This window comes from Medicago sativa, chromosome 1 (genome assembly GCF_051527215.1).
Source record: "Medicago sativa cultivar Bolivia chromosome 1, Bolivia_mono, whole genome shotgun sequence".
Classification (NCBI taxonomy): Eukaryota; Viridiplantae; Streptophyta; class Magnoliopsida; order Fabales; family Fabaceae; genus Medicago; species Medicago sativa.
In genome coordinates, this window is record NC_140749.1 from 93,242,947 (window position 1) to 93,266,394 (window position 23,448).

The 23,448-nt window shown below is 33.7% G+C and overlaps 2 protein-coding genes and 1 long non-coding RNA gene across 7 annotated transcripts; 2 read left to right on the forward strand and 1 right to left on the reverse strand.

The window, feature by feature from the left end:
* Positions 1-589: 589 nt before the first annotated feature.
* Positions 590-2,949, forward strand: LOC146959289 (putative GEM-like protein 8). Its single transcript, XM_085740855.1, has 4 exons — positions 590-1,604; positions 1,688-1,759; positions 1,921-2,195; positions 2,297-2,949. Exons 1-4 carry the CDS (start codon positions 1,469-1,471, stop codon positions 2,468-2,470), a joined length of 657 nt encoding a protein of 218 aa, XP_085596981.1. The 5' UTR covers positions 590-1,468; the 3' UTR covers positions 2,471-2,949.
* A 3,602-nt stretch (positions 2,950-6,551) lies between these two features.
* LOC146959290 (putative xyloglucan endotransglucosylase/hydrolase protein 30) lies at positions 6,552-8,700 on the forward strand. Its single transcript, XM_085753390.1, has 4 exons — positions 6,552-6,735; positions 6,838-6,938; positions 7,696-7,904; positions 7,997-8,700. The coding sequence occupies exons 1-4, from the start codon at positions 6,552-6,554 to the stop codon at positions 8,505-8,507; spliced, it is 1,005 nt and encodes a 334-aa protein (XP_085609516.1). The 3' UTR covers positions 8,508-8,700.
* Positions 8,701-13,888: 5,188 nt separating this feature from the next.
* LOC146959291 (uncharacterized) lies at positions 13,889-18,331 on the reverse strand. 5 transcript variants are annotated; one of them, XR_015024893.1, is made up of 6 exons: positions 18,040-18,331; positions 17,513-17,611; positions 16,800-16,831; positions 15,534-15,687; positions 14,313-14,415; positions 13,889-14,198 (listed from the first exon to the last, which is right to left on the reverse strand). It is a non-coding gene; the product is annotated as an uncharacterized LOC146959291 (long non-coding RNA). The 5 variants fall into 5 exon arrangements; XR_015024890.1 differs by lacking the exon at positions 17,513-17,611; XR_015024892.1 differs by having other exon boundaries at positions 16,800-17,611.
* Between the last annotated feature and the right edge of the window lie 5,117 nt (positions 18,332-23,448).

Consider the following 23,448-nt stretch of genomic DNA (forward strand, 5'->3'; position numbering starts at 1 on the left):
TGGGAACTAGCAACTGATGGTTTGGTTTCATTGGACAATGTCACGTGTATGATGACAAAACATGTGTTGTATAATTAAGTAAAGTAGTTGTTAAGGGCTAAAGAAAAAGAATACAGACAGGGCCATGCCATGGCACCTGAAATTGGTAAATGAAAAAGGAAACAATCAATATTTGAGGATGATGGGGGGGGGGGGGGGGGGGGGGGGAAGACATATATCAATCAATGGTTTGTGGAAAAGGAAATATATAGCAAAAAATTAAGAGATGGTGCACATGTTTCTGAAAAAGGGAATCACCACATCATTTCCATGTGGATCCACGTCATTCAAAGATGAGTCTTGCATCTCTAATCCTAACATTGACCAAATTTATTTATTTTTTATTCAAGTTAAGATGTGCATCAATTGTATTTTATCTCTCAACAAAAGAAAAAAACCACCAGCTGAACTGTTAGTTGGGTTAAGGTCAAGCTATATAAAGTGAGTTTGCTGACAGGGCTATGATATGGTTAAAGGATAAGGAAGGAATGGTAAACTTAATATTCAAAAGAATAATATATGACCATGGAACATGGAATTTTGCTAAGTTAGAAAATGGAATAATATAACAACAGATGGGTTACTTACAGGTATAAGAAGTTAACAATGATACTCTAAGGTACATATCATCTACCCTTTTCTGAAAATCAAAGAACATAGTTCTATAGTGTTGTTGACAACTTTTTTTTTGAAGAAGTTAAATTAACGCACCCAAATTAACACCGTAGAGAATCAAACATGAAACTTTGTGTAAGTGGTCACAGAGAACAAACTTAGCCATCATATTACTTGTATATAATATACCTACCTTACTGCAAGAGAATTTAGACCAAGTGTAGCATCATAAAGTTAATATGCCAACTCATAAAGCTCTGCTGATGCATCCTCACACAATTACATATTTTGGTTTGGTATACATTTACTTTTTTGGTTTAATTTCCTTAAAGCAATTTTCCAAAACAGGACAGTTCTCCAAAGGGTTGGCCGACATGTCACATACACCTTGGAATCTTGCTTATGAAGAAATATAAATTAACCTTTCTCTAGTCTAAGCCTCTAAAACAAACCTATTCAAGGATTTCTTTCTTTTTGAAACTTTTGAAAAAGTCACCTTATATCTTTCTTTACCATCTTTTTCTAAAAGCAACCAAACAATCCATGATGTCAAAATATTATCTTCAATAAAAGTTCTTCAAGTTGCCATGACAGTAATATCTTTATTACATCAACCAAGATCATGGTTGAGTCACCCCACAACAGTATCAAGATTCACTTCCTACTTTTCATTCCTATAAATACTACCTCCTTAGAATACAAAGGGACTGATCAAACCAAGAAAGCATAACTTCCTCTTGTAGCTCAGAACATTCCTCTTCAACTTCTACTGCTAGTCTTTTCAACAAAGCACAAATCTTAGTAATCATTCAACATGCAGACCTCACTTCTTCATGAGCTAGTTGTTGGAACTCCAATCATATACCATCAGATTCAAAATTCGGTTAACAAATACTTACTTGATTCTAACTCTCATCAATGTCAATATCCATCCAAACATCAAAGCAAAAGTAAGACTTCCATTTCCTTTACAGACGAATCATGAACATCTGTATTGATGGTTTTACCAATATTGAGTGCTTTATCGTTTCAGGTTTAACAAATTCGAACAAGAAAAGGCTTGCTAGGAAGGCTGATAGTCTCTCACAAAAAGTTCAAGAACATGGTGAGTAACCTTGTAAGACTCAGATGTGTTTCCAATTGTTATTGCATCGTTTGTGAATTCCATGCCTTTTGTTTGCAGTATCTTTATCAGTTTATGAACTCCTCGTATAGTCATTTACTTGATCGTGTCTAATCCTATTATATATAATTTTTAAATTTCAGTAAGACTGAGAGCAAACATTTCTGAAACAATAAAGAGAAAATTGAGCTTAGGGGCTCAAATTCTTCAAGTGGGTGGAGTGGAGAAAATGTTTATGCGGTATTTTAGTGTGAGTGAGGACGAGAACCTGTTGAAAATTTCACAGTGTTATCTATCCACCACATCTGGCCCTCTAGCTGGTTTCCTCTTCATCTCGAACGAGAAGGTTGCCTTTTGCAGTGACAGATCAATAAAAGTCTTTAATCAGAAAGGTCAAATGCGTAGGATCCGCTATAAGGTAAGTCCCAGATTAATATACACAAACCTATTCATATCTCGCGGTTTTTCTAAATCAAGATTTTTAAAATTCTTAATGGTATGTATATCTCTCATGCACAGGTTGCCATTCCACTAAAGAATATCAAGTGTGTGAATGAAAGTCAAAATGTTGCGAAGCCAACGCAGAAGTACATAAATATAGTTACAGTGGACAACTTTGATTTCTGGCTTATGGGTGTCTTCAAATATCATAAAACTTTCAAATATCTTGAGCAGGCAATTTCTCAAGCTTAGATGAATATCAAAGTCCGCCACATGTGCATAATATAAATAGTTGAGGCTGGAATGAAGCTTGACGTTGCGAGGGCAAACATTATAATACAGAACTTAAATGAGATGATAAACATTATAGTTATAGTTGCAGATATTGGGCACTGTCTTTGATAAGAAGGACTTCATGGACAGTCTTGATCATTGGAGCACATGTTTCATTTCAGCTCGGATGCAGACATATGCCTATCAACATATTGTTGATTAAATTGTGGATAACGAGATCATTTGACGCATGCTTTGTTACATGAAAGGAGTTTATTTTTATGGTAGAAAACAAGATGGAAGGAGAAGTAAATAGAAAGTATGAAGAAAACTATTAGAAGTTAAGTTTCAAGTTCAATTACTTAACGGATTTACTATGTGCAAGTGTTCAGGAACTTTTGAATTGTATTCAGACCATTCAAATCTTCAATATAATCTGTTTATAATTATTCATTCAATTTTTTTTCAATTAGTTGGTTTAAATAATTAACATAGATTACATAAATAATTGGATTGTATACTCTCATTATGTGTTGCAATAAAACGGGGCATACAATAGGTAAAGTAATTTTGAAATGGAAAATGCTATTTCTCTAGAAAAATAGCATCAAGAATTTTTTCAAGACACAGCTCTTTATTCTTAATTCTTTGATGTTATTTTTCTAGAGATATAACATAGCTCTTTTGAAATTGTGGCTGAGTCAATCTAACAATTCTAACACCATATTTGTACTTTTTTTTTCCTTTCTGGTTTTAAACCCAACCAAAAATATTTGCCTCCTTAAATTAATCATTAATCATAAGATACAATACAAAGAGAAACAATGGTGGTGATACAGATTGGTCATGTGAAAGCTTCCCCAACTCTCATTCTAATATGATCATTTCTAATCTTATCTCATCTAGTCTTATCACAAATTCAATGTCACATCCTCATCTTCGCTACTTTTATTTTATTCACGCGTTGGTTCTTCACCCTCCAACACTCTGTTCCATACAACATTGCCAGTCTTACCAATGTCCGATAAAATTTTGCACCACTAATTAAGATTCTTTACCCCTATATATCCAAAACCTATTGATTCTCTTATTGTCTTTTTTGCTACTTGTCTGATCTCACATGTAATCTTGTCCCACATATCATTTGCACTTCCTTGTAGCTTCTCGAAACCTCCCTCTAAAATCTTGTGTTGATAAAGACCTTTGTTTCCCCTTGCCATCACTTGATCCTCGGAGCCGCGCTTATTCTCTTCTCTCTCCTCTCAACTCTTACATCTATAACCAATACTTTATGTTGGGTTGTCAAGTGCTCTTTAGATATAACTATACATTCCAAACAAATTTTTATGTTTGGTTTTTACTAAGAAAGAATTATATTTGAGAATATGTCATAAGATGCTCTTTTTTTCTCCTAAATCACGTATTAGTTGTAGTATGATCAAAAGCAAATGAAAAATCTAGGTTGGATTTACTCTCTATATTTATCTCCCTAAAGCCATACCCCTCATAGAAGCCTACAAAAATACTTGAACGACTCCCTATATGCCTACTTAGATTCCCTCATAGAAAGATTTTTTCTCCTAATGGTATATCCTGAATTAAACATTCGAAATCCTCCCAAAACGTTACTTTAAGGTCTTCTAACCCTACTTGAGATGTGCAAACACTAATAACATTAATGGTGACTTGTTTTAGGGTTATGATTCGATCTTTTATTCTTTTTACATCAACAATATATTTCTTCCACTCCTTATCAACAATAATACCTATCCCGTTTATCAATCTAACTTATAAGTGTACCAAAACTTAAATCCTGAACTATCTAAGTATTTCACCTTCTCACCCTCCAACTTAAATCCACTTGGTTTCTTGTAGGCATATAAAATTAATTCTCCCACTTAGGAGCAGGTTGTTGATGTTGGGAGGTTGTTACTCCCCCAATTGCAACTCTTCATCTTCAAGCATGGCTAGGGACTCATATATGAATGTGATTGCTTCTCAAGACTCTTCTGATTTGTCTCTAGTTGTGCCGATCACAACCACTCTAGTAGCACTGGGTCCTGGCAAGCCGCCAGTTAGCTTTTCTCCTGCAATCTTGTCAACTCCAACCAACAATGCTTTAAAAAGTGTTGAAATTCTGAAAATTTTACGGGGTGATCATTTAGCACCTGATGATGAGCAGTCTTTGGATGGGACACATGATCAGAACCGATATGTTTTTAGTGAGGATGATATCATTTCCCTTTATACTTCATGTATCTAAAAGGAAGAAAAACAACCATAGATTCCTCTTAGTCATAGTATCCACGACGCGCAAAGTGCAAAATCTAATCTCTAAATATTGAAAATTGAACATGTAATTGAAAATTTTAAACGGTACACGAATCAATTATGAATTGCTTAAGAAATTCATAATTTAACGTTCTAAACATGCCTCTTAAAAAAAAAAAATTCTAAACATGCTTAAAAAAAATCATGAACAAATTCAACATCTAGGTTAGTTTTTCGGACTACGTGTATATTATAAGATCTAAAATAAGAAGAATCGAATTAGAATACATGTCTTTTAATTTAGAGAGACATTTTTCAAACATTGCGTATATTACATGGTCAATTTAATTTATTTTTTTTAGGCTTTTTTTGTCAAAAACCTAAAAAAATAAAATTACAGGGTCACTTTTTTTCTTCAATTTTTTATTATTGAATGCCAATTATAAAAAATTTAATACACACTTAATTAATTTCCATAATAAATTGTTATTATAGTAAAAAAAAATTAGTAAGTTCAGGGACAAATTTGCAATAAAAAAAAGTTGCACGAGTGATTTATTGCCAATTTTAATACACGTTTTGAATTCTGTAAAAAAAAATACACGTTTAATAATTAATAATTTCCTTTCTTAAAAGAAAAAATAAATAGTAATTTCCATATATAATTGCCTCAAGACAAAACATCCATATATAAATAGAATCAAATCTCACTTTAAAAGAAAAATATATAATCAAAATTTACTTAAGAAGAAAGAAACAAATAAAATTTTGAGGACAACCTAAAAAAAAATACTGTAAAAAAAAACTATAAAAAATTTCTTTCATATTACGTAGGTCTTCTAACCATATGACCTTTTGAGAAGTTTTACGTCGGAGTTAGAGACAGTGTTAAGGTCTGATGGTCTACGCTCTACACTAAACCTAAGTTTTTTTTTATGTTTTTTTATTTCTTTACTTTTTATACTTTTTCATTGTCATTCTACCAAAAAAAGACATAGCTTTTCCACCCTTTTTAACAAGAGATATGTATGAGGTTTGATTTTAAAAAATGCCAAAATAGGTATAAGTGTACAAATATGATGTCATATTTAATATGATTTATTTTCGAAATACTGTCATATTGTTTTTTTAAGGACATATTGCCATATGCACATCCGGTCCCTAATATAAGCAAAAATTAATATAATATTTTAGATTCATTTATTAAATGATGTGTATGGTCTATAATAAAGATCATATACATCATTAATTAAATGAATATAAAATGTAAATTTTTGTTTATAATATTGACTGAAAGGTGTATTGTTTTGAGAGGATGTATTGTCATATATTGTTTGATATATATCTTAAAATTATTGATAATAACCATTTAAAAATCAAGGAATTTTACTTTTTCAGGTTTGCAGAAGTGTTTTGAAGAAAAAATTGTAGAAACGAACAATAAAGCAAAGATTGTGAACAAAATTAATATGAAGTCGGTTTTGAAGCAATCATGATTATTAGTTTTAACAATGCAATGAATACATTGTTTGCAATTTATTTTCATTGCTTTGATAAAAAAAAAAAAAGAATACATTGATCGCCAAATTAAGATATTGAATAAGATATGGAATATTTTTATGGGCAATTAAATACTATACCTTTTTAAATGAACGTGTACACCTTTTTTTCTATGAAAAGAAATGAACCAGTTTTTTTTTTTTAATATAATAATCCTTGCTCTATATATCCTATTTGATCAAAAAAAATATATACTACTCCCAGGAAGAAAGAAGAAAAGAAAACAAGTATGGATAATAATAATTTTGTGCTCTCTTTTTCTGTGTTTCTTATTCTCTTCCGTTACAATGTCAATGCTGCTTTCGATGAGTTAGCCACTATACCATACAATGATGGTTTTTCTCATGTCTTTGGCAACGTTGTTCCATCATTCGATGGTAACTCTGTCCAAATCTCCCTCAATAAAAACACTGGTAAATTATAAGCTTTTATTTTATTTTTCATAACATAAATTTTTTATATTTTCTGGTATTGTTTTTGAATTGACGGATTTTTTTATGATGAATATATTATAGGGTCTGGTTTCAATACCTCTAATAGGTACAAATACGGACTTTTTAGCGCAAAGATCAAGTTACCATCGAATTATACTGCTGGTGTTTGCGTGACGTTTTATGTAAGTACACAAATCCTACTTGATTCTAAAGGCACACACAATCTACACGTATAATTTTATGAAAAATGTTTCTTAGACATCCCAAACGTGTAAGACAGATTGAGGTAAAAGAGAGTAGTATTGTATATGCATGTGATATGTTGATAATGTGATAGAAAGAGAATACGATTTTGAATGATTAGTATAATTATCTTGGTTTTTGCTCTTTGATTTTCCCTTTCGTATCCACTTTTCAATTTATGGCTTAATCCAACAACATTGTATTGGAGATGCAATGAAATAAAAAAATTGTGTTTGGAACCCACTTGAGTTAGTCTGGTGGTATTGACTTGAGTCTTGGGAGTGTGCTCCTCTTCAAGGTCTCAGGTTGGATTCTCCCCGAGTTTAATTTGGGTGGGCTAATTTAACTTCTTCAAAATTGTGTTTGGTGCTTATTTTCAGCTTTAGTTATTAAGGGATTCTCTACTTATTAATATACATATTTCACACGTTGCTTTTCTTACTTTTATTTTATTTCATGTGATCAGTAAAAAAACACATAATACCATTTAAACTTTCTTTTAGTTTGGTGAATGATTTTCGAAACTAGTTGCAAAGTCAATAATCGATAGATTCAGTATCGTGATTGAAACTCCAATTTATATATCAAATTTTTCTAAAGGGAATAAGTCTACGGAAAAAAAAACGAAATGAATTAATTGCATGCGTTAGCAATCTTAGCATTCATTTATTTTTGAAATTTTCGTTGGTGTTACAGACAACAAACCAGCAAGTGTTCGGGAAAACGCACGATGAACTTGATTTTGAGTTCTTGGGTAACATAGCCGGAAAACAATGGAAACTTCAAACCAACTTGTATGGAAATGGAAGTACTGACCGTGGCCGTGAAGAGCGCTACGGTCTTTGGTTCGACCCAACTCAAGAATACCACAGATACAGTATTCTCTGGACCCGGCAAAATGTCATGTAAGTGTGTATCCATATTTCTTACTACATTCATGCTATATAACTAATTAATAGTTATAATACTTATCACATGCTTTGATGAATTATTGTAGATTTTACATTGATGAAATTCCGATTCGAGAGGTGTTGCGGAATGAGGAAATGGGAAGTGAGTATCCATCAAAGCCAATGTCAGTGTATGCTACTATATGGGATGCATCACCTTGGGCCACAGGTGGTGCCAAAGGTGGTGGTCATTACCCGGTGAAATATGAATATGCTCCCTTTGTAGCTCAATATAAGGACCTAGTCGTCAAGGGTTGCTCTGTTGATTCGATTCAAGACGTCTCAAACGACGATTCTTGCTCTTATGATCTGGAAGCGCAAGACTACGCTGCCTTGACCCCCATGGGACGCCTCGAAATGAGAAGGTTTCGTAGACGTTATATGCACTACTCATATTGCTATAATACAAATAAGTACAACATTCCACTACCTGAGTGTAATATTACTTCGGACGAGAAACAAATGTTTAACAAACATGGAGAGTTAAAATTTGTTGAGAGCCACCGTCGAAATTCTAGGCGGAGAGGTCGTACTTCAACTCCGATTGGTGGTATATGATTATTTGATTAGAATAATAGATTAATGTCGATTTTTTTTATTTACCTTGAAACAATATAAATTATTATGTAAATTATTTCTTTGGCGGAATCTAGAACTCTTCTCAATTACTCCATCTCATACTGCTACAGTCATTGTGCATGAAAGTGAACAAAGATCTCACATTATATCATGAATCAAGTGTCTCAACCAAATCAACCCTAAGAGAAAAAAAATTGATGATGGTTAAGTTCAGGCATTGTATTGTACTAGGTCACAAAACAGGGTCCTATCATTGACCAATTAATCTCATTAATACAACGTGTAAATATGGATAGTCAAGCGAATTTAAAATTTTATTCATAATATTTCTATTCGTAATTGAAAGTTACTCAAATTTTGTTAAATTCTATATAGATTGATTTGATTCATAGAGTTAGACTGTACCATACTTAAAGCCAAGTGTAGCATCATCATAAAGTTAAAATGCCAACTCATAAAGCTCTGTTGATGCATCTTCACACAATTATTTCATCCTTTACCTTTTTTGGATTAATTTCCTTAAACCAAATTTCAAAAACAGTGCAATTCTACAAAGGGTTGGCCAACAACATGTCATGACTCATAGACACCATGGAATCTTGCCCCTCAAGATAAATAAATTAACCTTTCTCTAAGCCTCTAAAAACAAAACCTATTCAAGGATTTATTTTTAAAACTTTTGAAAAAGTTAGCTTATATTATTTTTTTTTGATTGGCAAAATATATATATCTTAACAAATAGGAAAAAAAATAGAGGTACAAATACACCAGTAGAGCCGTCAAGCAACGCCCAAGGAAACCACCACAATAGGATCACCCGAGGCCCCACACACGAGGCCAAGGGAACACCCACACCTACCCAAAAGGAATACAAACAGCAGAAAAAAGAAAACAACACCAAAAGCTGGGGTCACAAGCGACCGCAAGCACAACAAACACCTGCAGGCAAAAAGAAAACAACAGGAAAGCCAAAAAGCCACCCCGGGATGGGAGGAGATACACCCCACCCAGCCCCGCAAGCAACCCCAGGAAAACAAACCACCACAAAGCCCTACTGATTCCAACACAGGACGGGCTGCATCTCCCACTCAAAGAGAGAACAGGAACTGGCAGGACACTTAGCCCAAAACCACTTCCAAGCTAAGAGTTTCACTCTGTCCACCACAGACTCCTCCTGGGGTAAGCCACCAGCAAAGATAAGGTCGTTCCGGGATGCCCAAATGGTCCAAACAACAGCATGTCAAACCAAAAGTAACCCTAACCTAACTCTCTTCCCCACTCCTAAACCTGTAAAGACCTGAAACTGCCTAGCTAGCCCCTGAGGCATGACAAACTCCCAACCTAACCACCTAGACACCTGATACCACACCGGAAAGAAATGGGTACAGGAAAGGAACAGGTGCACCGACGACTCAGACGGGAATCGCAGAAGGCACAACCCACCCCACCCACCGGAAGCGGAACACCACGCCTAACTAGATTACTCCGCGTAGGGATCCTATCAAGAAGGAGCTGCCACGAAAAAACAATAACCTTAGACGGAGCCCATGATTTCCAAACTTTAGCAACGACCTGCAACACCTCCCCCTCAGGGGAACCTGAGCCGGCAGACCCTTAATATGGGTCAAGTACGCAGACTTCACCGAGTACCTACCATCAGAGCTATTGGTCCAAGACCACACATCATCCTTCACAACCGCCTTAGGCTCAGTGAAGACCGAAAGAAGATCGAAAAACAGATCTACTTCCCAGACGAACAAAGCTCTCCTCCAACTGAAGTCCCAGACCCAGACCCCCTATCCTTGTGACCTACCTCCCTAACTTTCATGTCCACCTGAAGGGAGAGGTTATAAAGCCTCCTAAACCTAACTCTAAGGATAGTTGGCCCACACCACGGATCATGCCAAAGCTGAGTCGATAGACCATCCCCAACCACCCTAGTAACCCCATTGGAGAACCAATCCCCAGTTGCATCCCTATCACTACCCAAAAGGGAAATGTTGGACCACCAAGAGGACACACCTCGGAGGCCCGAAGGCCTACCACCAAGATGAGGGGATGGATAACAAATCCCATACCGGGAGGTAAGAATATCGCACCACAGACCATCATCCCCTAACAGATAGCGCCACCGCCACTTGGCTAAAAGGGCCAGATTAACATGACAGAGATCCCTCACACCCAGACCCCGCTCCCGCTTAGGCTTAAAAACAACCTCCCACTAGACCCAAGGGATACTCCTACTCCTCTTCACCCCTCCCCAAAGGAACTCCCTTTGAAGACGAACAACCTTCTTCCACACCGAGAGAGGCATCTTCATGACTGACATGTAGAAGATAGGGATGGTGTTCAGGATGGAGTTCAGGAGGACAACTCTACCCCCAGACTCACGTACTTATTCCCCCAGAAGCCTAGCCTGCTGGCAAGCAATTGAAGGAGCGATTGCCAAGTCTTTTGGAGGTAGAGGTTAGCACCAACCGGAAGCCCGAGGTAGGTGAAGGGAACAGAACCAACTCTACAATAAAGGAAACTCTCAGCCAAACCAAGGAACTCGTTCCCTACATTCACCGCCATGACAGAGCTTTTAGAGAAATTAACCTTAAGCCTCGAAGCAAGCTCAAAACAACGAAGAATGGTTTTTAGGGACCACAGGTTAGCCATAGAAGCTTCCCACAGGAATAAGGTATCATGCACATACTGGAGATGAGAGATAGATAGACCTGAGTTTCCTACTTTAAACCCCTGATACAAGCCACGAGATTCGGCCGACCGGACCAAGCCACTCAGGCCCTCAACCACCAACAAGAAAAGGAACGGAGCCAACGGATCCCCTTGCTTCAGACCCCTTTGGATGTTAACCTCCTCTGTCGGACTCCCATTCACCAACACCAACAGGTTTCCACAACAAACACAGGCACGAATCCACCTACACCACCTGGCACTAAAACCTAATCTCCTCATCATATACTCAAGAAAGCTCCAACTGACGGAATTAACTTATATCTTTCTGTACCATCTTTTTTCTAAAAGCAACCAAACAATCCATGATGTCAAAATATTATCTTCAATTAAAAGCCCTTCAAGTTGCCATGTGGGTAGTGTCTTTATTACATAAACCAAGATCATGGTTGAGTCATCCCACAAAAGGCTCAAGATTCACTTCCTACTTTTCATCCTTTTAAATACTACCTCCTTAAACCACAAAAGGATTGATCAAACCAAGCAAACATAACTTCCTCTAGAAGCTCAGAGCATTCCTCTTCACCTAGTACATAAATATAGTTACAGTGGATAACATCGATTTTTGGCTTATGGGTGTCTTAAAATATCAAAAAACTTTCAAATATCTCGAGCAGGCAATTTCACAAGTTCACGATTAGAGAATAATAACGTAGATAGTTGAGGCTTGAAACATTAAGATACCACATGATTCATTTCATTCATATCATCTTGGATGCAGACATGGCTGTCAACATATTGTTGATAAAGTTGTGGATGAAGGGAGATTTTTTTTATGGTAGAAACCAAGATGGAGGGAAATGTAGATAGGAAGAATGAATAAAACTATTAGGTGCAAGTTTAAGTTTAAGTTCAATTACTTGGTGGATTTATTAAGTGCAAGTTTTAAGGAACTTTCAAATTGTATTCAGACCATCCAAATCTTCAATGAAATTTGTCTATAATTTTTCAAATGTGAATCTTTTTCAATTATTTAGTTTAAATAACTTAACATGGAGGATCCATATATGAATACCTTAGGTAAAATAATTGGGAATTAGTCTCTTAACTTTGTTAATTTAACAATTCAAACACCATCTTTCTACCTTTCTATGGTTTTCTCTGTTGAAGTTACTAGCCTAGTTAAAAGAAACATAAATCCCTAATCCTTAAACTAATCATAAGATACAAAAGTGAAATAAAGGAGGAAAACTCACAATGGTGATGATGACAGAGTGGTGACGTGAAGGCTTCATGATGGTACAACGGTCAGGGCTGGCCCAGGGGTCAAGCTTCCCAGGCAAGGGCTTTAGTCCTCAAAATTCTAGATTGAAATAACATCTTAAAAAAATTAATTTGGTTATAAATATATAATTTGGCAAACAGATTTTAGAATTTGCATAACTTATTGGTCATGGGTTCAAATCCTCAAGTCCATAATTTATTTTTTAAAATACATTTTATAAACAAGAGTGTGTGAGATTACCACCAGGCCTCCATCATGGACCTCGAGAATCACCTCAGACTGTTCCACCAAGGTTGTGTTATGCGAAGGTTAGTTTGTTAGTTGGTACTAGACAAAGCTGTAAAGTGGATTGTGTTGTGGTCCACGCTCGGGGGCTTCGGTAGTTATAGCACCTTCGTGATAGAAACCGGTTCTGAACAGAAACAAATTACACAATACTAACAATTTATTGATAGAAATTCTAGTAAATGATTCACTACCAGAATATTATAGACACACAGTACAATACTTATATGAAATAACATAACATAGAGACACCAAGATTCAAGAGCTTGACCTCTCCCCTTCCCAAATGTTCCAGAGTTGAGTCTCTCTCAATAACCACTCAATAACTTCCAGACAATCCCCTTAATTATGTCTGACCCTTCTCTTATTTATCCTTAAAACATATAACAGACTCTATTAATAATTAATTAATAAAACATAACTGACATAAAGATAAAACATAACTGTCCTAAAATAACTACTTGACAAAATAGAAACTGCCACATTCAATTTTGGTTCCCGATCTGAAGTCTAACAATATATTTGGAACATGTGGTCTGTTAGAGTGTCTTCTCCTTTTAGGCTTGATGCTTGGGAATTTTGTTCGGTACTTTGTGCTAAGTACCCGAGGGACTCAATCAAAGGAGCAAGATGCGACTTATTAGCAACATTAAAAAAGTCTCAGCAGCCGGAGGGGTGGATATGGCCGATCAGGACTTGGAGTAGCCAAAAAGCTGGAGGTTACTGACCAAGAGCATCTGAGGAGTCCCTACAACAGTAGAGTTCTCCTATATGTAGCCACCAAATGTTATCATTTTGTATGTCATCTAATCATTGTCAACAAATGAAGAAATATTAAGTGGGGGCTACACCCGAGATTGCCTAACAGGGAGGAAGGGGGCCAACACCTCCAATACCCCAGGAAGGCGGCGCTGTAAAAAGGTTATTGTGTTAGAGACAACGGTAGACTTGTCACACATTTCTCAAAATACTAGGTTATTAGTTTCTAATAAGGTGTTACATCCTAGATTTGTTTTCTAGGCAGGAACATATAATGTGCAACTAGATCGTCTACCCGTGCTGCCGCACGGGTCATATATAGTAAAACACATAACTTGACGAAATATAAGGCACCGTAAAAGTTATTTGATAACCGAACACGATTAAGTTAATATGAGTTTAATAAAAGTACACTCACGACACAACGGTATTGGATACACAACTTTTAAATAAAGTATCTTTAGAAAATATATTTAAATAAAATATCTTTAGAAAATATAATAACTCAATACGCAATTCAAAACGCTAAACATGTGCCCTATTGCATTATGTAGAATACTTTGCATTAACAATGTTGAGTCAATAGACTTGGAATTTCAAATTAACTCAAGGATGGGCGCTGAAACAACTTATCAAAACTGCTGACTTAGTTCCCTGTTAACCTGTTTTCATATTCAAAATAACAGACAGTTTTAGTATCAATGTTGTTTCTGTTAACTTGTATAAATAAAGATGTCAAATGGCAGGTTGATGAAATATGCATAATAAGAACATACCTATAAACATTATTCCTTTCAAGTTACCTAACAATCTAGCAGGATTAAAACATCATCAACGTTTCTGCAATGCCACCTGGTTTTTCTATGAAGCGTACATGGCCTGTACCATAACATAATCCAAAAGATTGCATAAATTTCTAAATTGTAAAAGTCAAGACATCAATGTTAAAACCAAGACTACATGCACATAAAACTCAGATATGAGTAGAATCCAATTTCACTTTAAGAACGGGAATTGTCATGTATTAAATCGATGGCCTGCCGAAGAGTTTCATCCCTGCCAATTGTAACGACAGAGTTCACATCATTGATAGGATGTGCAAATCTTTTCGAATCTTAACTTTCCATTCAATCGACTTTTCCAAAGAATTTGTTTACAAAAGTTTAAGCAATCAAGGTACACCTATGCCTATTTTTCAAGTGTTAAGACATGCAATATTCAAGCAGAATTAAAACTTCAAATGAAACTTTAAAAACTTAGGATTATTCTTGCCATAGTACCATCCTAACAAAACCTAATACAAAAATTGCAATAACACTTATATTGATGTATTCTAGAAACTACAAATCAAACCTGCGTGAAAAAGGGATTAATTAAATATTGCAATATATTGTTACTTGAAAATGATCATATGATATATAATAGTAAAATAGCTTTAAAATAATAAAAGAATTAGAGGTAGAAATAAGCATGCACCTAGCCAAATTGAAGAACTCTACGTACCTGTTTGTTAGCTATAATTTGTGTAACAATCACTTCTATACTGAATGTAAAGAGAGACCACATTATGACCAAATTGAAATGAAAAATAAGATAAAGAACCTAACTGAAACTGAAACTATGATGTCATAGCAGTGGTATGCAATGGTTTGTCCTTGCACAAATTATTAACTACTACCATTCAATCATATACGAAGAACATTTATTGGACTAAGTTAAATAATTGTACTTTTACAATCCACATAAGTTTAGATCTATCTTCTGCTACAAATGCATTAACGAAAATGAACTCAGTATAGAGCCCATTACATATATCATGTTAATGCAACTATAAACAAAAAAATAATAATGTACAGACCTCGATCTTTTTAATTAGCATGTGAAAAATTGACTATGAAGTGAAGCTAAATAATCAAAGAATGGTACACATACATGTCAAATATGTGAATGGTAGGCAAATGAATTGCAGATGAATGTGAACGGAGACCGACGATTACCTTAGCGGCAAGATACTTAAAGACGATTAAAAGGTAAATAGGAGCACCATCACTGACGGCCTTAACTTATTTGTTGGCCTTAAGAAACCGGTTGATATTGCTAAAAAAGAATTGAAGGCCAACATTTCTGCTCCTAGAGTTGGCCTAAGCTTACCTGTTTTGAATCAGAACAGAAAATGAGTCCACCAGGAATGACTTATATTAAAATGGATAAAATAAGAAACGGACATCAGGCAGTACAGTTCTCAAACTTGTAGCAGGCAGTATAACTCTTAAATAAGAAATGGCCTAAGCTTCTTGCAATGCTTATTTTGATGGATAAAAGTAAAATCTTAAATGATTTTTCTTTATTGCCTTGCTTTAAGGAAATTCTCCATTGATACATGATTAATTGGAAACTAAGACTCTGTCTTAAGACTTCATCATAGACAATAATCATTAGAGTTAAATATAAAATAAAGCCAAGTAAGAAGAGTTTACCTGCATTAATAATTGATTCAAGAACACCCTTAATAACACAGATTCAACAATTACTACCTTCAAATATGTTCACATAGTTATGACAAATGGCTAGAAGATTACATCCAATACCTATGTTTATTTTCTATATTTTTTTAACGGCTTGTTTGCAAAAGAAGTTCCTCGATTTTATTTACAGGCTGTCACCAAACCTCTGATGTTAAGCAATAGTAATGATAGAACATTTCCTCAAAAAAAAAAAGGTGATGATAGAACATATGCAGTAACAGGACATATTAAGCACATACTGCTGAATGCTTGAGAAACATGTGCTGAGAGTAAAGATAAAATACAGAATGTTAGAAAATTAAAATAAAAAGAAAGCTTGCATCACCAAGGAAGTGTGAAGCTTGTATAGTAACAAAAGAGGTAAATGTCATGGTACCATTATGTTCATGCCAAAGGTGTCAATGGTGCTAAAAAAACATGAAAAGTGCAAGTATGTAGGGTCAACATGCTAACAAACAGAGAAAAGGAACAAACAAAATTAAAATCTCTGGGAATATATGGTCACATCACTTTATATGAAGAATTCATTTTTTTTAAGGGAATGTATTAAGAATTCATGATGCTTACTATAAGAGCTTATCTAATCTATAAAAAGAGCAAAGTGGTCGATGCATTAGTGTTCAACAATTAAAACATTAATGGTTAAAATAAATTAGAGTAAAATATTATCCTTTTCTTAAAATAAATTAGACAGACGATGTCATGAAATTGGGCAGCGTTAAATGAAAAACAAAATACCTTCATTTGTGAAATCACCAATATGAAAATCCCTAGATTGATCAAAAAACAATTAGAATGTTCTTCTTACCAATAAAAAGATTCATTTTAAAAAGAACAATGTTAAAACAAAAACTACAAAACTTAAAACAATGTGGAACCAAACTTCTTTTTTATATGAAGCTATCATTTGCAATTGGAAAGTAAAAAGTAAAAAGATTTACACAGTGAATGAGTTAAAACTGGTCCTGAGAGATAAAGTAAAATGACTTACACTGTATCACAACAATTAGAGCACGTAAATCCTTTTCAAGTTAGAACCATTTGGAAATATTTCGAGTGCATCTTGTTTTTCGTTGAGTATAAGATATTTTATCCCAATCTTAAAAACAACCTTATTGTTCATAAAAAGGTATATATCCATTGTTCTTTTAGGAAATTCACAATTCTGAAATACATTAGGTGCTTGTATTGCTTTTAAAGTTCAAAACAAAGATAAACGTTGAAACAAATCATTCATTTAGATGAAATTGAGAAAAATTATGTAATTAACATGTGAAAAATGGAGTTGATGTAAAGACAAAAGGTTACACAATCATCCTTGCAACTGCCATATAGAAAGATTGGGCAATTAGCATTCAGCACATGAAAAAACTTAGTGGAATTATTCACAAAATAATCTATTATAAGAGCAAGAACTTAAAATAAAACTTAAAAGGAAATAAAAACACTACAGAGAAAGAGGGGTTGGGTGTTAGCAGACTGAAAACAACTTTGGTGCCTGAGTGTACACATCCAAAGGTTACAGTTAGCCATCATCCATGAGCATCACCCTGTTCCAACCAGCAAGTTTACTACATCAAGCTAATTCTATACTACCATTTATCATTCACAATCCTTGCAAAGCCCTCAATATATTTACCACACAACAATTTATAATTACAAAAAAAATAAAAAAAACTGAAACAAAACCAAGACCTTTTAACATCATCATCATCTTTTACCCATAAAAAATAGTAATTTCCGTTGATGTAAATGAAACATAGCCAAACTCAGACTTGTTAATGTCCTGAACAAACCCCAATTTCTTCAATAAAATCATCTTTTGGAGATATAAATAACTATTTAAACATAAATGTCAATGAAACTGATCCAAACCCAGATTTTTTTTTATTGTAAAATTAAAAAAAAAGCATACAAATTAAAAATAAAACAAAGAAATTACACTTAATTAACCTAAAAAAGTTAACAGATTGAGTACCTGGAGAAAGGGAATAAGTTTAGGTCGATCACTTTCGCGCTTAATCTCATTATTCCCGTGGCGATGGAGAGAAAGTGGCGGTGGAGTCGACGACGGCGAGGTATGAGAGGAGAATTACGACGGTGAAAGTGGGAAAGACATGGAACAGAAGGGGGAGAACATCGGTGGATTGAGGGAGAGGTTTTGGTGGTCGCCACCGATGGATGGGGAGAGATGGTTGGCGGTGGTGATGATGATAAGAGGAAGAAGAAAACGCGTGAGCTTGTTTTGGGAAGAGGAACGCGTGTGTTGTGTTTACATGGAAAATATACCAACATTAATTGTCAGTGAGAAGCCCAATATTTACAATTTGAAATGCCTGGCGCCACTAAATTTAAAATCGACATTAATCAAAATAGATTCATCTAACGGTTGAAATAATTTGGAGCCAAAATGTTAGGATTAGGGTTTGGCACTTAGGGTTAGCATGTTTGCTAGGATTAGATATAAAGGATGGTAAGGGATTATGAAAAAGACGAAAAGGCCATGGCACTTGAAATTGGTAAATGAAACGGAGGACGTTATGTGGAAACCTTTGATAGAACGAGTTACCTCTAGACTATCTGGGTGGAAAAGTCGTAATTTATATTTGGGTGTCCAGTTGGTTCTTCTAATAACATGTTTTTCCTCTCTCCCGGTCCACTTCATTTCCTTCTTCAAGGCTCCTACATATATCATTACTTCCTTTGGATCTTTTTTTTTTTTTTGGGGGGGGGGGGGTATCTTGGATAAACTGGGACATTATTTTTTGACGTAAACAAGAGGACGAAGGTTTAGGGATGAGAAAAGCTTGGGAATTTAATTTGTCTTAAATTGGAAAATGGTGTTGGAGGTCGAGGGATCAAAAAAGTTGTTTGTGGTATAGAGTTTTAGCGGCAAGGTATGGTGAAGACGGTGGGACCATTGGCGATGAGGGGATAATATCATCATTGTGGTGGAGAAATTTTCTTAGCGTTATGAGGGGGAATGATAGTTGGTTAAATGATCACTTACGAAGGGAGGTGGGGGACGGTAGTAGATACAGTCGTCTTTTTTACCTTTCTTTTAGCAAAATGGCAACTAGGTCAGATATGTTTTTGTTAGGTTGGGAGAGGGAGGTAGTGCTTGGAGGTGGCAAAGGAGGTTGTCGATTTGTGAGAAAGAATTAGTGAGGGAGTGTTGTGTGCTTTTATCACCCATTTTTTTTCCTGCAAACCCAGTAAGAAGATGACGAGGAATCCAATAAGAACAATGGAGGAAAAAGCTCAAAATTGAGTGAGAAGAAGAATAAGTAGAAGAAGAATCGGGGAAGAATATAAGAGGTTCATGGAGAATCGATTTTTGAATGAAGAATTGATTATGAATCGATGAAGAAAATAAGGAAGAAGGTAGAGATTGGGGAAGAATTGGGGATTTTTAAACCCTAATTTCTTACCGTTGGAGATCCCTCACGTTCCATTCCATTTTCTTTTTTCATTTTTTTAATTTGTGTCTTTATATGCGTGGCCTTTTTGTTTTTCTTTAAATGGTTATTTACACACGTGGCGTGCCAGCTTGTTTAATGAAGTGACATATAGGCGTTGAAAAGGTCAAAATTGGTGAAAGGGATGAATATTGCAAAACGGCTAATTCATAGGGACTAAATTGGTCATTTTTTTCATAGGGGCCAAAATCGCAAGATTAAAAAAGTTAGGGGGTCAAACGTACATGTAAGCCTTTTTGTTATTATGTTTGAATGGTTTTAATTTTTTGTTATTACACCTTTGTTTAATTTTGTTCCCTGAACAACACTTTTTTTTAATTCTTTTACATAATAAGATATCAAATTAATCATACGGTATTTTAGATATCAAATTTTGATACTTTTGTCTAAAATTTAAATTTAAACTTAATCTAAAATTGAGAATTTTACTTTTACGATATGAATTTAATATTACAAATTTTAATAATTAAATATATATTTTTTGAACAAGCCAAATTTAATAATTAAATAATAGAAACCAAATATCATTAAAAAATAAAATTTTTATGATTAGAAAAATCATACGCAATGCATTTTCCCTTCATTTTCACATATTAAATATGTCTTTTGAAACAATGTATATCAATCACCAAGGAACCCCAACAACCAATCACCAATAACACCGCCAACCATCTACATGACTCTAGTTGAATCTATTTTCCCTAAGTTGTCATGTATTAAATATGACTCTTAGAGTCATATATGTCATATGATCATGACTATTATATATGTTTAAAATATTCCTCCAAAAGAAGTTTGAAATACAAAATAATTGTAAATTCTAACTCTATTACATTTATATAATACTAACGTGTAGACGAGAAATATGTGCTTGATTGTCATATCTATTTATTGTGCTAATACGTACACATTACGAACATAGTTTTATGAAATTTTGGTTTTGATTAAAATTATTTTCAATTTGATTAAAATTATAGAAATAGATATCTTGCATTTTTATATTGTAATAAACTATTTTCTTTTTTACTAAAGTGACAAACTATACTTATCTTTTTCAATCACACTAACAATATGGCAAATATTATATAAGTTATTATCTTTTTAAAAAATAATAAACAAATTAAATTCCAAATTAGTTATTCGATCCTAGCCATGCGGGGTGGTGTATGGGTTAGAAGGAAATCAAGGGAACATTTCTTAATGGACCCAATAAAAATTTAAGCAAACCCATCAACTTTCACCAATTTGTTTTGAAATCTGGAAATTTTAAAACACACATATTCATCACATTGGGAAAAGTAATGTAGTGGCGAACTATATTAAATTTGGAAATTTTAGAAAGAGTGAAAAGGGTAAAATTGGTATTTTAAATGTTTGTAGTTGTGGAAGTAGATGTGTACATGGTAAAGTTTCTATTTTGGAGGTTAAAAAACACAACAACAAAAAAAACATTAAAAAGAAAATGCACACAGAAAACGAGAAACATAACAAAAAACAATAAATTGATTGTTACCCGAATCACATTTTCAGTGATAACAGAAACAACGAAAGGACTGGCGGTTGCCGTCGTGATTTGCTCATCAGTGAGAACAACAGAATCCCAAGCGTGTGGCTGGTTGACTAAAATGTAACCATGAATATTCAGGTATCTCTGCATAATAATCGGCACGGTATCGTAGCGATGTTATGCCATCGTTAAAAAATCAATAACCTCCGAATTATGAGTTTGTTGTAATAACATATATAACAATTTCTCTCTCTTATCTGTTATACTCTTAGATTTGCTAAATTTCAATTCGATTTTTGCGCGAGTATTCTTTTCTTTTCAAATTCACACCCAATAATAAAACTACAAATTAGTAGGGGTTAATTAACTAACTTGTCATCAATTTAACTTGCCACGTGACTAAATCAGGTATTTTTATTGTGAGATAAAAATTGTGGGATCAAATGAGTTTTTAATTATAAAAACACTAAATTATGTTTTTATCCATGCAATATAGATTTTGTAAAAAAAAAAAAAATGCAGTAAGGCAATTTTTATTTTGATCTCCATTCTAGGTGTATACGATTTGCTAAAAAAAAATGGAGATTGAATAACTTTTTGCCTCACTAAACCAAGATACGACTTTTTTCCATAATACAAAGTATACAAAACAACAAAATACCATTTTTATTAACCGACATAAAAAATATCGATCATTGCTTTATCTCTCTTATAGTTTTGTTTTGTCATATACTGTTCTTCTTCTTTATCTCATTCAATATTTATCGGAATTTTTCTAATTACACCTTATATATTTCTGGTCACACCTTAAAATGACAAAATTATCCTTAAATAAAATTTAATTTTCAAATTCACCCATTCATCTAAAAAACTACGCATCTTCCTTCTTTCCTTTTCCAAAACTCAATTTAAATAGGTCATGTAAACTGAGTTTAAGTATACATACTTAAACTCAGTTTAAGTAGGTCATGTAAACTTACTTTAAATAGGTCATGTAATCTGAGTTTGAGTGTACATGCTTAAACTCATTTTAAGTAGGTCATGTAAACTTAGTTTAAGTAGGTTATGTAAACTGAGTTTAAGTGTACATACTAAAAGTTAAATTTTGCTTTAACCTCTTCAACCTTGTTTAATGATTCTTTGTATATTATTTTAAGTATGTACATGTAAACTCAGTTTAAATAGGTTATTTAAACTAAGTTTACACGAACCTACTTAAACTGAATTTAAGTTAACCTCAACAATATAAATTAACATTTAATGCCACCATCAAATAACCGCCGTTGTACAATGCATAACATATCAAGTATGAACCTTCCATCAGATCACTTACTTATATGCAATCGATCGTATGAATGAAAGATGTTTTGATTCACTCTTCAATCTTCTATAGAGATTGATTGAACATCCATGATTGTTTAAGGGTGAAAGAGGATGAAATTTTAGAGTGACAATGAATGAAATTAAGGTTTTAAGATTTTTTTTATAAAAAGGCAATTTTGGTATTATTGTAAACTTTTAAGTAAATTTGGATGTAAACAGAAATACATAAGGTGCGAATAGAAAAACTCTACTTATCGTTATACGAATAAAGTATGTCTTTAATATCCGACTCAATTTATTAAATATTTATTTTACTTGTTAAAAAATAAAATTCAAAGAAACCTAGAAAAAAAAAATCACCCCAGTAAAACTCTTATCACCTAAATTAAAGTAAAACAAAACTTCACAAATTCAAAACTAATTAACCATTTCCCTCACATCCTTGACCTACCTAGTAATACTCAGTGAAAAATATGACTTTGAATTATCATGTTCACTACTTTACAAATAAGCCATGAATATTAATATTGTCACTTCAAAATAAATATTGATATTAGGTAGGGTAAATGTCCAAATTACTTGTCATTAAGAAAAAATACATAAACCTATTTGTATTTTCAAGTTTATCATAAATAAGTTATTATGCTAGCTATTGCCACCATTTCCCTATCATTAATTTCTTCAAAATGTAGCATATGTATTTGTAAAATTAAACAAACAGAAAAATTGCATCGTGAATGTTTGTTTCATGACATAAACAAGGATAATTTTGAACCTTCATCTATATTAGTAACTTACATACATGTAATGTAACAATGAGATGTCAAATTTAGAGCAATGATCATAAAACAAATAGCAACAAAGAACATTTGCATGTAATAATAACATAAACATTCAATTTTGATTCCAGAAAAATATAATAACCACCAAGCTATTTGTTCGACTTAAAAACCAAGAAAAGAAATTCTTGTTAATTCAAAAATCTATAAAACGACTGAAAATAAAGACTAGAAAAAAGATAACAAAGTTCAGCAATCTTATACTAAGAATCTAGCCTGAAAGTTCAAAGTGCTATGCA

What these genes read in the sequence shown, in the direction of transcription:
- LOC146959289 (XM_085740855.1), top strand. Translation starts at nt 1,469, where the DNA reads ATGCAGACCTCACTTCTTCATGAGCTAGTTGTTGGAACTCCAATCATA. An exon ending in ATCCAAACATCAAAGCAAAA is followed by an intron (nt 1,605 to 1,687) that starts GTAAGACTTCCA and finishes TTATCGTTTCAG; the next exon opens with GTTTAACAAATTCGAACAAG. An exon ending in TGCGTAGGATCCGCTATAAG is followed by an intron (nt 2,196 to 2,296) that starts GTAAGTCCCAGA and finishes TCTCATGCACAG; the next exon opens with GTTGCCATTCCACTAAAGAA.
- LOC146959290 (XM_085753390.1), top strand. Translation starts at nt 6,552, where the DNA reads ATGGATAATAATAATTTTGTGCTCTCTTTTTCTGTGTTTCTTATTCTC. An exon ending in GTGTTTGCGTGACGTTTTAT is followed by an intron (nt 6,939 to 7,695) that starts GTAAGTACACAA and finishes TTGGTGTTACAG; the next exon opens with ACAACAAACCAGCAAGTGTT. An exon ending in TGGACCCGGCAAAATGTCAT is followed by an intron (nt 7,905 to 7,996) that starts GTAAGTGTGTAT and finishes GAATTATTGTAG; the next exon opens with ATTTTACATTGATGAAATTC.